Source organism: Nerophis lumbriciformis, linkage group LG32, assembly GCF_033978685.3.
Source record: "Nerophis lumbriciformis linkage group LG32, RoL_Nlum_v2.1, whole genome shotgun sequence".
Lineage (NCBI taxonomy): Eukaryota > Metazoa > Chordata > Actinopteri > Syngnathiformes > Syngnathidae > Nerophis > Nerophis lumbriciformis.
This window is the reverse complement of record NC_084579.2, coordinates 14539033-14551624: the sequence shown is the minus strand read 5'-3', so window position 1 is coordinate 14551624 and position 12592 is coordinate 14539033. Positions and strand designations below refer to the sequence as shown.

At 44.6% G+C, this 12592-nt stretch overlaps 1 protein-coding gene across 6 annotated transcripts in view; it reads right to left on the bottom strand.

The window, feature by feature from the left end:
* The window catches only part of rgs3a (regulator of G protein signaling 3a), a 336515-nt gene that overhangs the window by 51769 nt on the left and 272154 nt on the right, over window positions 1-12592 (bottom strand). For all 6 annotated transcript variants that reach the window (XM_061927475.1, XM_061927478.2, XM_061927477.2 and 3 more), the window contains one exon: window positions 4274-4344. In XM_061927475.1, the coding sequence (XP_061783459.1) occupies window positions 4274-4344 (71 nt within the window). The remainder of the gene's footprint in view (window positions 1-4273; window positions 4345-12592) is intronic.

Below are 12592 nucleotides of genomic sequence, written 5' to 3'. Positions count from 1 at the left end.
GATTCACTCGAGGACTGGAGAGTGCTCCCCCGGGTGATTCCCTCGTTCTACTGGGGGACTTCAACGCTCATGTTGGCAGCGACAGTGAAACCTGGAGAGGTGTGATTGGGAAGAATGGCCGCCCGGATCTGAACCCGAGTGGTGTTCTGTTATTGGACTTTTGTGCTCGTCACAGATTGTCGATAACAAACACCATGTTCAAACATAAGGGTGTCCATATGTGCACTTGGCACCAGGACACCCTAGGCCGCAGTTCCATGATCGACTTTGTAGTTGTGTCATCGGATTTGCGGCCTCATGTTTTGGACACTCGGGTGAAGAGAGGGGCGGAGCTTTCTACCATCACCACCTGGTGGTGAGTTGGCTGCGATGGTGGGGGAGGATGCCGGACAGACCTGGCAGGCCCAAACGCATTGTGAGGGTTTGCTGGGAACGCCTGGCAGAGTCTCCTGTCAGAGAGAGTTTCAATTCCCACCTCCGGAAGAACTTTGAACATGTCACGCGGGAGGTGCTGGACATTGAGTCCGAGTGGACAATGTTCCGTACCTCTATTGTCGAGGCGGCCGATTGGAGCTGTGGCCGCAAGGTAGTTGGTGCCTGTCGTGGCGGTAATCCTAGAACCCGTTGGTGGACGCCGGCGGTGAGGGATGCCGTCAGGCTGAAGAAGGAGTCCTATCGGGTTCTTTTGGCTCATGGGACTCCTGAGGCAGCAGACAGGTACCGACAGGCCAAGCGGTGTGCGGCTTCAGCGGTCGCGGAGGCAAAAACTCGGACATGGGAGGAGTTCGGGGAGGCCATGGAAAAAGACTTCCGGACGGCTTCGAAGCAATTCTGGACCACCATCCGCCGCCTTAGGAAGGGGAAGCAGTGCAGTGTCAACACCGTGTATGGTGGGGATGGTGCTCTGCTGACCTCGACTGCGGATGGGACGGCGTGGCGCAGTGGAAGAATGACCGTGCGCGACCCGAGGGTCCCTGGTTCAATCCCAACCTAGTACCAACCTCGTCATGTCCGTTGTGTCCTGAGCAAGACACTTCACCCTTGCTCCTGATGGGTGCTGGTTAGCGCCTTGCATGGCAGCTCCCTCCATCAGTGTGTGAATGTGTGTGTGAATGGGTAAATGTGGAAGTAGTGTCAAAGCGCTTTGAGTACCTTGAAGGTAGAAAAGCGCTATACAAGTACAACCCATTTATCATTTATTTATTTATGTTATGGATCGGTGGAGGGAATACTTCGAAGACCTCCTCAATCCTACCAGCACGTCTTCCTATAAGGAAGCAGGGCCTGGGGAATCTGTGGTGGGCTCTCCTATTTCTGGGGCTGAGGTTGCCGAGGTAGTTAAAAAGCTCCTCGGTGGCAAGGCCCCGGGGGTGGATGAGATCCGCCCGGAGTTCCTTAAAGCTCTGGATGTTGTGGGGCTGTCTTGGTTGACAAGACTCTGCAACATCGCGTGGACATCGGGGGCGGTACCTTTGGATTGGCAGACCGGGGTGGTGGTTCCTCTCTTTAAGAAGGGGAACCGGAGGGTGTGTTCCAACTATCGTGGGATCACATTCCTCAGCCTTCCCGGTAAGGTCTATTCAGGTGTACTGGAGAGGAGGCTACGCCGGATAGTCGAACCTATGATTCAGGAGGAACAGTGTGGTTTTCGTCCTGGTCGTGGAACTGTGGACCAGCTCTATACTCTCGGCAGGGTCCTTGAGGGTGCATGGGAGTTTGCCCAACCAGTCTACATGTGCTTTGTGGACTTGGAGAAGGCATTCGACCGTGTACCCCGGGAAGTCCTGTGGGGAGTGCTCAGAGAGTATGGGGTAACGGACCGTCTTATTGTGGCAGTTCGCTCCCTGTATAATCAGTGCCAGAGCTTGGTCCGCATTGCCGGCAGTAAGTCGAACACGTTTCCAGTGAGGGTTGGACTCCGCCAAGGCTGCCCTTTGTCACCGATTCTGTTCATAACCTTTATGGACAGAATTTCTAGGCGCAGTCAGGGCGTTGAGGGGATCTGGTTTGGTGGCTGCAGGATTAGGTCACTGCTATTTGCAGATGATGTGGTCCTGATGGCTTCCTCCGGCCAAGATCTTCAGCTCTCACTGGATCGGTTCGCAGCCGAGTGTGAAGCGACTGGGATGGGAATCAGCACCTCCAAGTCCGAGTCCATGGTTCTCTCCTGGAAAAGGGTGGAGTGCCATCTCCGGGTTGGGGAGGAGATCTTGCCCCAAGTGGAGGAGTTCAAGTACCTCGGAGTCTTGTTCACGAGTGGGGGAAGAGTGGATCGTGAGATCGACAGGCGGATCGGTGCGGCGTCTTCAGTAATGCGGACGCTGTATCGATCCGTTGTGGTGAAGAAGGAGCTGAGCCGGAAGGCAAAGCTCTCGATTTACCGGTCGATCTACGTTCCCATCCTCACCTATGGTCATGAGCTTTGGGTCATGACCGAAAGGACAAGATCACGGGTACAAGCGGCCGAAATGAGTTTCCTCCGCCGAGTGGCGGGGCTCTCCCTTAGAGATAGGGTGAGAAGCTCTGTCATTCGGGGGGAGCTCAAAGTAAAGCCGCTGCTCCTCCACATCGAGAGGAGCCAGATGAGGTGGTTCGGGCATCTGGTCAGGATGCCACCCGAACGCCTCCCTAGGAAGGTGTTTCGGGCACGTCCGACCGGTAGGAGGCCACGGGGAAGACCCAGGACACGCTGGGAAGACTATCTCTCCTGGCTGGCCTGGGAACGCCTCGGGATCCCCCGGGAGGAGCTGGACGAAGTGGTTGGGGAGAGGGAAGTCTGGGCTTCCCTGCTTAAGCTGCTTCCCCTGCGACCCAACCTCGGATAAGCGGAAGAAGATGGATGGATGGATGGATGGATGGTTGGATGGTAATCTATTTATTTATATATATATATTTATTTATTTTATATATATATTATTTACATATATTTATTTATTTATACATGCACCTTATTGCTTTTTTATCCTGCACTACCATGAGCTTATGTAACGAAATTTCTTATCTGTGCTGTAAAGTTCAAATTTGAATGACAATAAAAAGGAAGTCTAAGTCTAAGTCTAGTCCATACATATATATGTATATATATATATACACATATATATATATATACACATATATTTATATATACACATATATATATATATATATATATATATATATATATATATATATATATATATATACATATATATATTTATACACAAATACATACATATATATACGTATATATACATACATACACATATATAAACATACATACATACACACATATATATATATATATAATGTTGGCCCTGTGATGAGGTGGCGACTTGTCCAGGGTGTAGCCCGCCTTCCGCCCGAATGCAGCTGAGATAGGCTCCAGCATCCCCCGCGACCCCAAAAGGGACAAGCGGTAGAAAATGGACAAACAAGTCCAATAATCAATAATGTACTCATTTTAATGCAATTAAGCAAAATGACTTAAAATGTAACTTGTTTGCTTTAACTGAGTTAGTCAGACAAGTTAAGTAGACAACCAAAATAATGGAGCAAAAAATACATCGAACCATGTTGTATAAAAACTCAAAATCATTCACATTAACTCAGCTCTATGTTGTGCAAAAGGTTACAAATGACATATGACCTTCACAGTGCAAACAAGTCCAAAAAGTGCAAATTAATTTCTTTTTTTGCATACTTTGCAGCAAGCTACACGTGGATTTGGTTCACGTTTTATCCAAAGTTTGTATTTGTCATTTTCCATCCAATTTTCATTAAAACGACAACGTCCCGGCATGATGGACCGATGCACCACTGTCCATTATGACAACAACCTAATGTAAGGGCTCGTGCAAATCCACCAGATCAAGCGTGTAGCTTTCATTTTTAAGGAAACTTATTAACTTTTCTTCCATTTTATAATTAGCCTATTGAGTCAGACTGCCGAGAAATATGATGAACATTTCCAAGCATTTACAAGCACTTCACACAAAATTCAAGCATTTTTCAAACCTTGAAAACACAACATTAAAATCCAAGCATTTTCAAGGTTTTTAAGCACCCATACGAACCCTGATTTTTAGTGTAGTGGTTCACATAGCTGATTGTATATAATTGGAGTGGGATTAATTAGCAGTCAATGTCCCATTCAGAAGTGAATTGTGACCAATTCAGGATGTATAGACAGACACTGGATGGTGTTTTGTCCGTACAACCAATTCATTCTGAGTGAATGAATGAATGTTACGAACTGTAGTCAGGACCGAAAAATAGTTGCATTGGAGGTACTTACAGGTTCTTGGACTTCTTCTTCTTTGCGTCGTCTGGGCCGACCTCGCAGCTGCAGGGGGATCCGGAGCTGAGCTGGGGGGAGAGGAAGGAGAGCACACACTGCATCATCCCAGCCTCCAACCACTGTGCAGAAAGGCGACGTCAACCTCAGCGTGTTCCAGCCAGGAACACACGACAGAGTCTTTTGCAGGGACTCCTCAACCCCTGGCTGAGGTCCATGAGTACATCAAGAAAGAAAAAAAAAATCCCCACAGGTAGAGGTGTGCGGCGGTTAATAGTGAGGAAAAATAAGTTGTTGATTCTGTTGCCCCCCGCACCCTCTCTTCCACAACCACGTCTTGAAGCCCCCTCTCCTGGTTTCACGTTACACTTCATGCCTAACCTTCGCTCCCATTGGTTTACAAGGGAAAGGGAAGTTGCTTCAGGGTGGGGAAGGGGTCAGTTGCCACTAATCTGATGGCCTGAAACTGCCCCATTGTACGTGTATGTGTGTGTGTGTGTGTGTGTGTGTGTGTGTGTGTAAGGGGTGGGGGGGCTCAACATAATGAGCCATTGTATTACAGGAACTGGAGTCTGACAGAGCACAGTTGCTGTGACACATGGTGTGTATTACTGGGCCTCCACTTTTGCAATATTTCGGGACCCTCCCCCTACCCCCTTCCCTTTTTTGTTGCATATCATAGACCCCCTGCATGCATATCTACACTATATTGCCAAAAAGTATTTGGTCACCCATCCAAATGATGAGAATCAGGTGTCCTAATCACTTGGCCCGGTGTATAAAATCAAACACTTAGGCATGGAGACTGTTTCTACAAACATTTGGGAAAGAATAGGCCGTTCTCAGTGATTTCCAGCGTGGAACTGTCATAGGATGCCACCTGTGCAACAAATCCAGAATATTCCAAAGTCAACTTTATTATAAGAATAGTAAAGAGTTTGGGAACAACAGCAACTCAGCCACCAAGTGGTAGGCCACGTAAACTGACAGAGAGGGGTCAGCGGATGCTGAAGCGCATAGTGCAAAGACTTTCTGCACAGTCAGTTGCTACAGAGCTCCAAACTTCATGTGACCTTCCAATTAGCCCACGTACAGTACGCAGAGAGCTTCGTGGAATGGGTTTCCATGGCCGAGCAGCTGCATCTAAGCCATACATCACCAAGTCCAATGCAAAGCGTGGGATGCGGTGGTGTAAAGCACGTCGCCACTGGACTCTAGAGCAGTGGAGACACCTTCTCTGGAGTGATGAATCACACTTTTCCATCTGGCAATCTGATGGATCAGTCTGGGTTTGGAGGGTTGCCAGGAGAACGCTACATTTCGGACTGCATTGTGCCGAGTGTGAAATTTGGTGGAGGAGGAATTATGGTGCGGGGTCGTTTTTCCAGGAGTTGGGATTGTCCCCTTAGTTCCAGTGAAAGGAACTTTGAATGATCCAGGATACCAAAACATTTTGGACAATTCCATGGGATGGCACTTCAACTTCATATGTGAGTAAAGGCGCGTGTCAGGGTGAGGCTAAACCTACTCAGTGGCCTAGTGGTTAGAGTGCCCGCCCTGAGATCGGTAGGTTGTGAGTTCAAACCAAAGACTATAAAAATGGGACCCATTACCTTCCTGCTTGGCACTCAGCATCAAGGGTTGGAATTGGGGGTTAAATCACCAAAAATGATTCGCGGGCGCGGCCACCGCTGCTACTCACTGCTCCCCTCACTGCTCCCCTCACCTCCCAGGGGGTGATCAAGGGTGATGGGTCAAATGCAGAGAATAATTTCGTCACACCTCGTGTGTGTGTGACAATCATTGGTACTTTAACTTTAACTAAAGAGATCCAATTCAGGATTTCTATCAAATATCTGCCTATTTAACCATATGTTTATTGTTGTCGTTTGCAGTGGCGTGGAAGTACACTGCATCATACCGAGAGCTGTTTCCAATATTCCGGCTATTTCTTTTAGCCTCACAAGAGAGTGGAAATATTAGAAATGACTCGCAAAAGCTATACATCACCACAAAGTACTATGATAAAGATATCCATAAATAGGCTGATTTTTAATGCAAATTCTGTATTGGATTCAGCTGACCAAAACATAATTTGGGCCCGAGCAGCGGGGCGATGCAGAGCACCGCGAGGGCCCTATGGAAATTGCTGTGTTTTTTCTTTTACCTTTGGACGCCTTTTTGAGGCCTTTAAAGTGGAACATTATCACAATTTCAGAAGGGTTAAAACCATTAAAAATCAGTTCCCAGTGGCTTATTTTATTTTTCGAAGTCGTTTTCAAAATTTTACCCAACACGCAATATGCCTAAAAAAAGCTTCAAAGTGCCTGATTTTAACCATCATTATATACACCTGTCCATTTTCTTGTGACGTCACATAGTGATGCCGATACAAACAAACATGGCGCTAGAACAGCAAGTTTATAGCGACATTAGCTCGGATTCAGACTCGGATTTCAGCGGCTTAAGCGATTCAACAGATTACGCATGTATTGAAACGGATGGTTGGAGTGTGGAGGCAGGTAGCGAAAACGAAATTGAAGAAGAAACTGAAGCTATTGAGCCATATCGCTTTGAACCGTATGCAAGCGAAAACGAAGAAAACGACACGACAGCCAGCGACACGGGAGAAAGCGAGGACGAATTCGGCGATCGCCTTCTAACCAACGATTGGTATGTGTTTGTTTGGCATTAAAGGAAACTAACAACTATGAACTAGGTTTACAGCATATGAAATACATTTGGCAACAACATGCACTTTGAGAGTGCAGACAGCCCAGTTTTCATCAATTAATATATTCTGTAGACATACCCTCATCCGCTCTCTTTTCCTGGGGGTCTGGCGGCAGATTTCTTTGACTTTATCGTTGGAAATGCATCTGCTTTGAGTGTCGCAGGATATCCACACATTCTTGCCATCTCTGTCGTAGCATAGCTTTCGTCGGTAAAGTGTGCGGAACAAACGTCCAATTTCTTGCCACTTTCGCATCTTTGGGCCACTGGTGCAACTTGAATCCGTCCCTGTTCGTGTTGTTACACCCTCCGACAACACACCAGCGACGCATGATGTCTCCAAGGTACGGAAAACAGTCGAAAAAACGGAAAATAACAGAGCTGATTTGACTCGGTGTTTGAGAAAATGGCGGATTGCTTCCCGATGTGACGTCATATTAGGCAGGTTGTCAAACATGGAGAAAAGTGTTATATTTTGGGGGTCCTGAAAATGGAATTTCAAAATTGGCTCTTTAGCGCCACTTTTTAAATTAGAAAAAAAATCAGCCCCTTCCACCAGTTTCACATATCAACACGAAAATCACAGGCGATGTCTATCGTGATGGGACTCACATAAAAGTCTCAGGAACCCATATCTGAAAATGAACAGAGAGTCGGCCATCTTGGTTTTCGTCTTTCATTTTTCGGCGAAAACAAAGGGTTGTACTTTAACAAACTCCTCTTAGGGACTATGGCGAAACAAGTCGCGGTTAAAATTACAAATATTACACATATAGGCAAGTATAAATTGGGAGAAAAAAAAATTCACACGCCATAAGATGTGACCGTGGTATATCGCCAAACTTTGCCGCGGTGGTTTTTGGACATTTTTCCGCGGAAAAAAGGGGTCATAGTTTAACAAACTCCTCCAAGGGGGTTTGGCCAAATGAGTCGCGGTTAAAATGACACATTCTACACTTCGAGGTGATGATAAGTTGCGAAAAAATTTTACCTAAGCCATAAGATGTGGGCGGGGCATGGCGCCAAACATTGCTCCGATGATTCGCCAGAGAACACGAAACGTTAAAAACTGGGTTCCACTAATTCAGGGCTTGATCTTGTTTGGTAGAAATAATGATTATGACACCCTGAAGTGCCTGATAGGTCAGTATCTGTTCCTACTTACTTGTAGTGGGCGGAGCCTAGCGGCAAAAACTGCCCCACGCCATCACCAATCCAACTGTCATTTGAGGTGATCAGAGACGGATACTAAACTGATGGGTGATGATAAATTGCAAAAAAATGACAGGATGTGGGTGTGGCATGGCACCCAACTTTGATCTGACAGTTTGCCACAAATTGTTTTGTATTGTATCGTATCGTCATGTATTGTATTGTATTGTCATGTATTGTATTGTATTGTTGTCAGGTCTTGATCCTTGGGTTTTGTTTTTCCTGAAGGCAACAGAAAGTTGGCTCGGGCGAGACGGGAATGGTAGTACATATTTATTTTTACTATAACAAAAGAAACAAACTAAAGGTGCGCACAAGGCGGAAGTACAAACTTGACAAATGAAACAAATACTTGCACGTGGGCAAAAAACTAAGGACATGAACAAAAGTCGCTAACTGTGGCATGAATAGAAACAACTTACTTGGACATGGCATGAAGTGCGCAGAGGTAAACAGAGTGGGAAGCAGAGTGTCAGGGGTATGATGTCGCCAGACAGACAGCCTGGCAACTGGAAGCTTAAATAATAGTGACATGATTAAACACAGGTGCGTGAGTCGTGAGGGCAGGTGAAAACTAATGGGTTGCTATGGTGACAAACAAGAGTGCACAATGAGTCCAAACGTGGAACAGGGGAAACTAATGGGTAACCATGGAAACAAGACAAGGCAGTGAAAAGCCAGAAACTAAAGAGTCCAATAACTAAACAAAACAAAACATGACTAAAACAAAACATGATTACACAGACATGACACTTGTATTGTATTGTATTGTATTGTCATGTATTGTAATGTATTTTGGTTTTATTATAGTAGTTAAAATTGCTTTGTTTGTTCTTATATATGTTTGGACGCCTTTTTGAGGGCCTCAACATGCACAAAAAGTTCCCATATTTTGCATGCGCGTCAAGTATGGTGAAAAAGTGAATTTTTTGGTGTCCCAAAATTTTTGGTGGTGTATTACAGCATTGGGAAGGACGTGACCGCAAGCCTCATGAGTGCCGGCCAACTCGCGTGAACCCCGTGGTGCAACGTGGGCGAGGGCCCGTTCCACACCGCTCGCAGCTTTAATTTGAATTTGTTTTTGGAGCGTCTGTTTTGAGTTGAATGGAAGATGACCAATTAAACAGCCCACTCAAGCTCTTTACGTTTAAAGGGAAACTTCCAGATGTTTGGGGAAAACTGTAGCCATATTAAATTGTTTGCTGTGGCCTCCCTGTCACATGGTCGCAACCCAGCAATATGTATCTATTAAATGATTTATTCATTTTTTTATTATACAAACCCCGTTTCCATATGAGTTGGGAAATTGTGTTAGATGTAAATATAAACGGAATACAATGATTTGCAAATCATTTTCAACCCATATTCAGTTGAATATGCTACAAAGACAACATATTTGATGTTCAAACTGATAAAAAAAATTTTTTTTTGCAAATAATCATTAACTTTAGAATTTGATGCCAGCAACACGTGACAAAGAAGTTGGGAAAGGTGGCAATAAATACTGATAAAGTTGAGGAATGCTCATCAAACACTTATTTGGAACATCCCACAGGTGAACAGGAAAATTGGGAACAGGTGGGTGCCATGATTGGGTATAAAAGTAGATTCCATGAAATGCTCAGTCATTCACAAACAAGGATGGGGCGAGGGTCACCACTTTGTCAACAAATGCGTGAGCAAATTGTTGAACAGTTTAAGAAAAACTTTTCTCAACCAGCTATTGCAAGGAATTTAGGGATTTCACCATCTACGGTCCGTAATATCATCAAAGGGTTCAGAGAATCTGGAGAAATCACTGCACGTAAGCAGCTAAGCCTGTGACCTTCAATCCCTCAGGCTGTACTGCATCAACAAGCGGCATCAGTGTGTAAAAGATATCACCACATGGGCTCAGGAACACTTCAGAAACCCACTGTCAGTAACTACAGTTGGTCGCTACATCTGTAAGTGCAAGTTAAAACTCTCCTATGCAAGGCGAAAACCGTTTATCAACAACACCCAGAAACGCCGTCGGCTTCGCTGGGCCTGAGCTCATCTAAGATGGACTGATACAAAGTGGAAAAGTGTGGTCTGACGAGTCCACATTTCAAATTGTTTTTGGGAGCTGTGGACGTGGTGTCCTCCGGACCAAAGAGGAAAAGAACCATCCGGATTGTTATAGGCGCAAAGTTGAAAAGCCAGCATCTGTGATGGTATGGGGGTGTATTAGTGCCCAAGACATGGGTAACTTACACATCTGTGAAGGCACCATTAATGCTGAAAGGTACATACAGGTTTTGGAGCAACATATGTTGCCATCCAAGCAATGTTACCATGGACGCCCCTGCTTATTTCAGCAAGACAATGCCAAGCCACGTGTTACATCAATGTGGCTTCATAGTAAAAGAGTGCGGGTACTAGACTGGCCTGCCTGTAGTCCTGACTTGTCTCCCATTGAAAATGTGTGGCGCATTATGAAGCCTAAAATACCACAACGGAGACCCCCGGACTGTTGAACAACTTAAGCTGTACATCAAGCAAGAATGGGAAAGAATTCCACCTGAGAAGCTTAAAAAATGTGTCTCCTCAGTTCCCAAACGTTCACTGAGGGTTCTTAAAAGGAAAGGTGATGTAACACAGTGGTGAACATGCCCTTTCCCAACTACTTTGGCAGGTGTTGCAGCCATGAAATTCTAAGTTAATTATTATTTGCAGAAAAAAAAAAGTTTGAGTTTGAACATCAAATATCTTGTCGTTGTAGTGCATTCAATTGAAATGGGTTGAAAATGATTTGCAAATCATTGTATTCCGTTTATATTTACATCTAACACAATTTCCCAACTCATATGGAAACGGGGTTTGTACTTGAGAATACTATATACCCTTATTACCGACCATATGCATGGTAAACTCAAGGATACCGTATTTTCCGGAACATAAGGCGCACTGCCGACGAATGGTCTATGTTCAACCTTTTTTCATATATAAGGCGTAAAAAAAAAAGTAATTTAAAGTTTATAGAATTATATATATTAAAAAAAAAAAATTATATATATATATATATATATACACTGTACATGTTAGGCATACTTATATATACACGATGAGTCGGGTGTGTCATGACCTCCGCCGAACCCCTGAGCCCGACTCACTTTGCAAACCCTTGGGTTCGATCAAACCCAGGTTAAGAACCACTGTATTATATTATTGTGTTCCTAAAAATAGATATACCGACCCCCGGACACTTTTTTTTTCTCTAAATTTGTCCCCCCGAGTCAAAATAATCACCCAGGCTTGTTGTAGTGGATGCATGTGTTATATGTCCAGACAAGGTGGGGGTGGTTCCTAAAGCTCTAAAAAAACATTGTGAGATTTAAGTCACAGTTGACTGCGAATTGGGACGTGGGAGCGGTCTAAAAATAAGGCCGAGCTTTGACGGCACATTTATAGATCGTGTCCCGTCTCCTAAAGAAATGGGGATAATTCTTCATTTTCTGGTAAAACGATCAAACTAATGGACCGGGCGATATAAATGTGTCATACGAAAACATTAGATGTTACACAACGCATCAACGGAGTCGCCTATAGGCTCACACCACATGACAGTATTTCATATGTTTCCCTCGGGACACGACGCGCTGCAGCTAAATCATTTTTATGAACGACACAGATGGTAATGTAATTAAGTCACTGTGGGACGGCAAAAAGGGGTCTTTATATTATTCGGTGGTATCAAGAAAGCTGCATGAAAACAATCAGCTGCAGAGGTCCTGCCTCGTCAGGTCAGTGTGTGTCCTACTCGCTGCCTGCTTGTAAAGACGCGACGCTCTTTGACACCGCACTGTTATGTTCCAGCTGGATGAGAACCACATGGATAAAAGCACACAGGAATGTGGCGGCCAATGGCTTCTTACTTGGCATCACCCGACATTACATTAGAACTGATTTAATGGTCTATTATTTTTAAAGGCTTGGAGTGCTAACCTTTTTTGTCCTCTAGGCCCCACTTTTCCACTACAGAGGGGTCCACTCAAATATTAACACTGAATTACTCATTTTACTCATGATTTCAATCATATTTAATAAGTATATCTAACCTTTACAACCTTGTCAAATGATATGCAACCACGTGTTCATCACAAAGATGATTATTTATTGAACACATACACTTTAGAGCAGGCCTGGGCAATTATTTTGACTCGGGGGGCCACATTTAGAGAAAAAAAATGTGTCTGGGGGCCGGTATATCTATTTTTAGGAACACTAATACACCTCACAATAATGTCTGATTGAATGCTAAAAACGTTATGACAAACAGCCTTAAAAAACATAATGGAATTTTAAATTTTTTCTATGAACGCTAAAACACTGAATATTGACAAAATATAAATG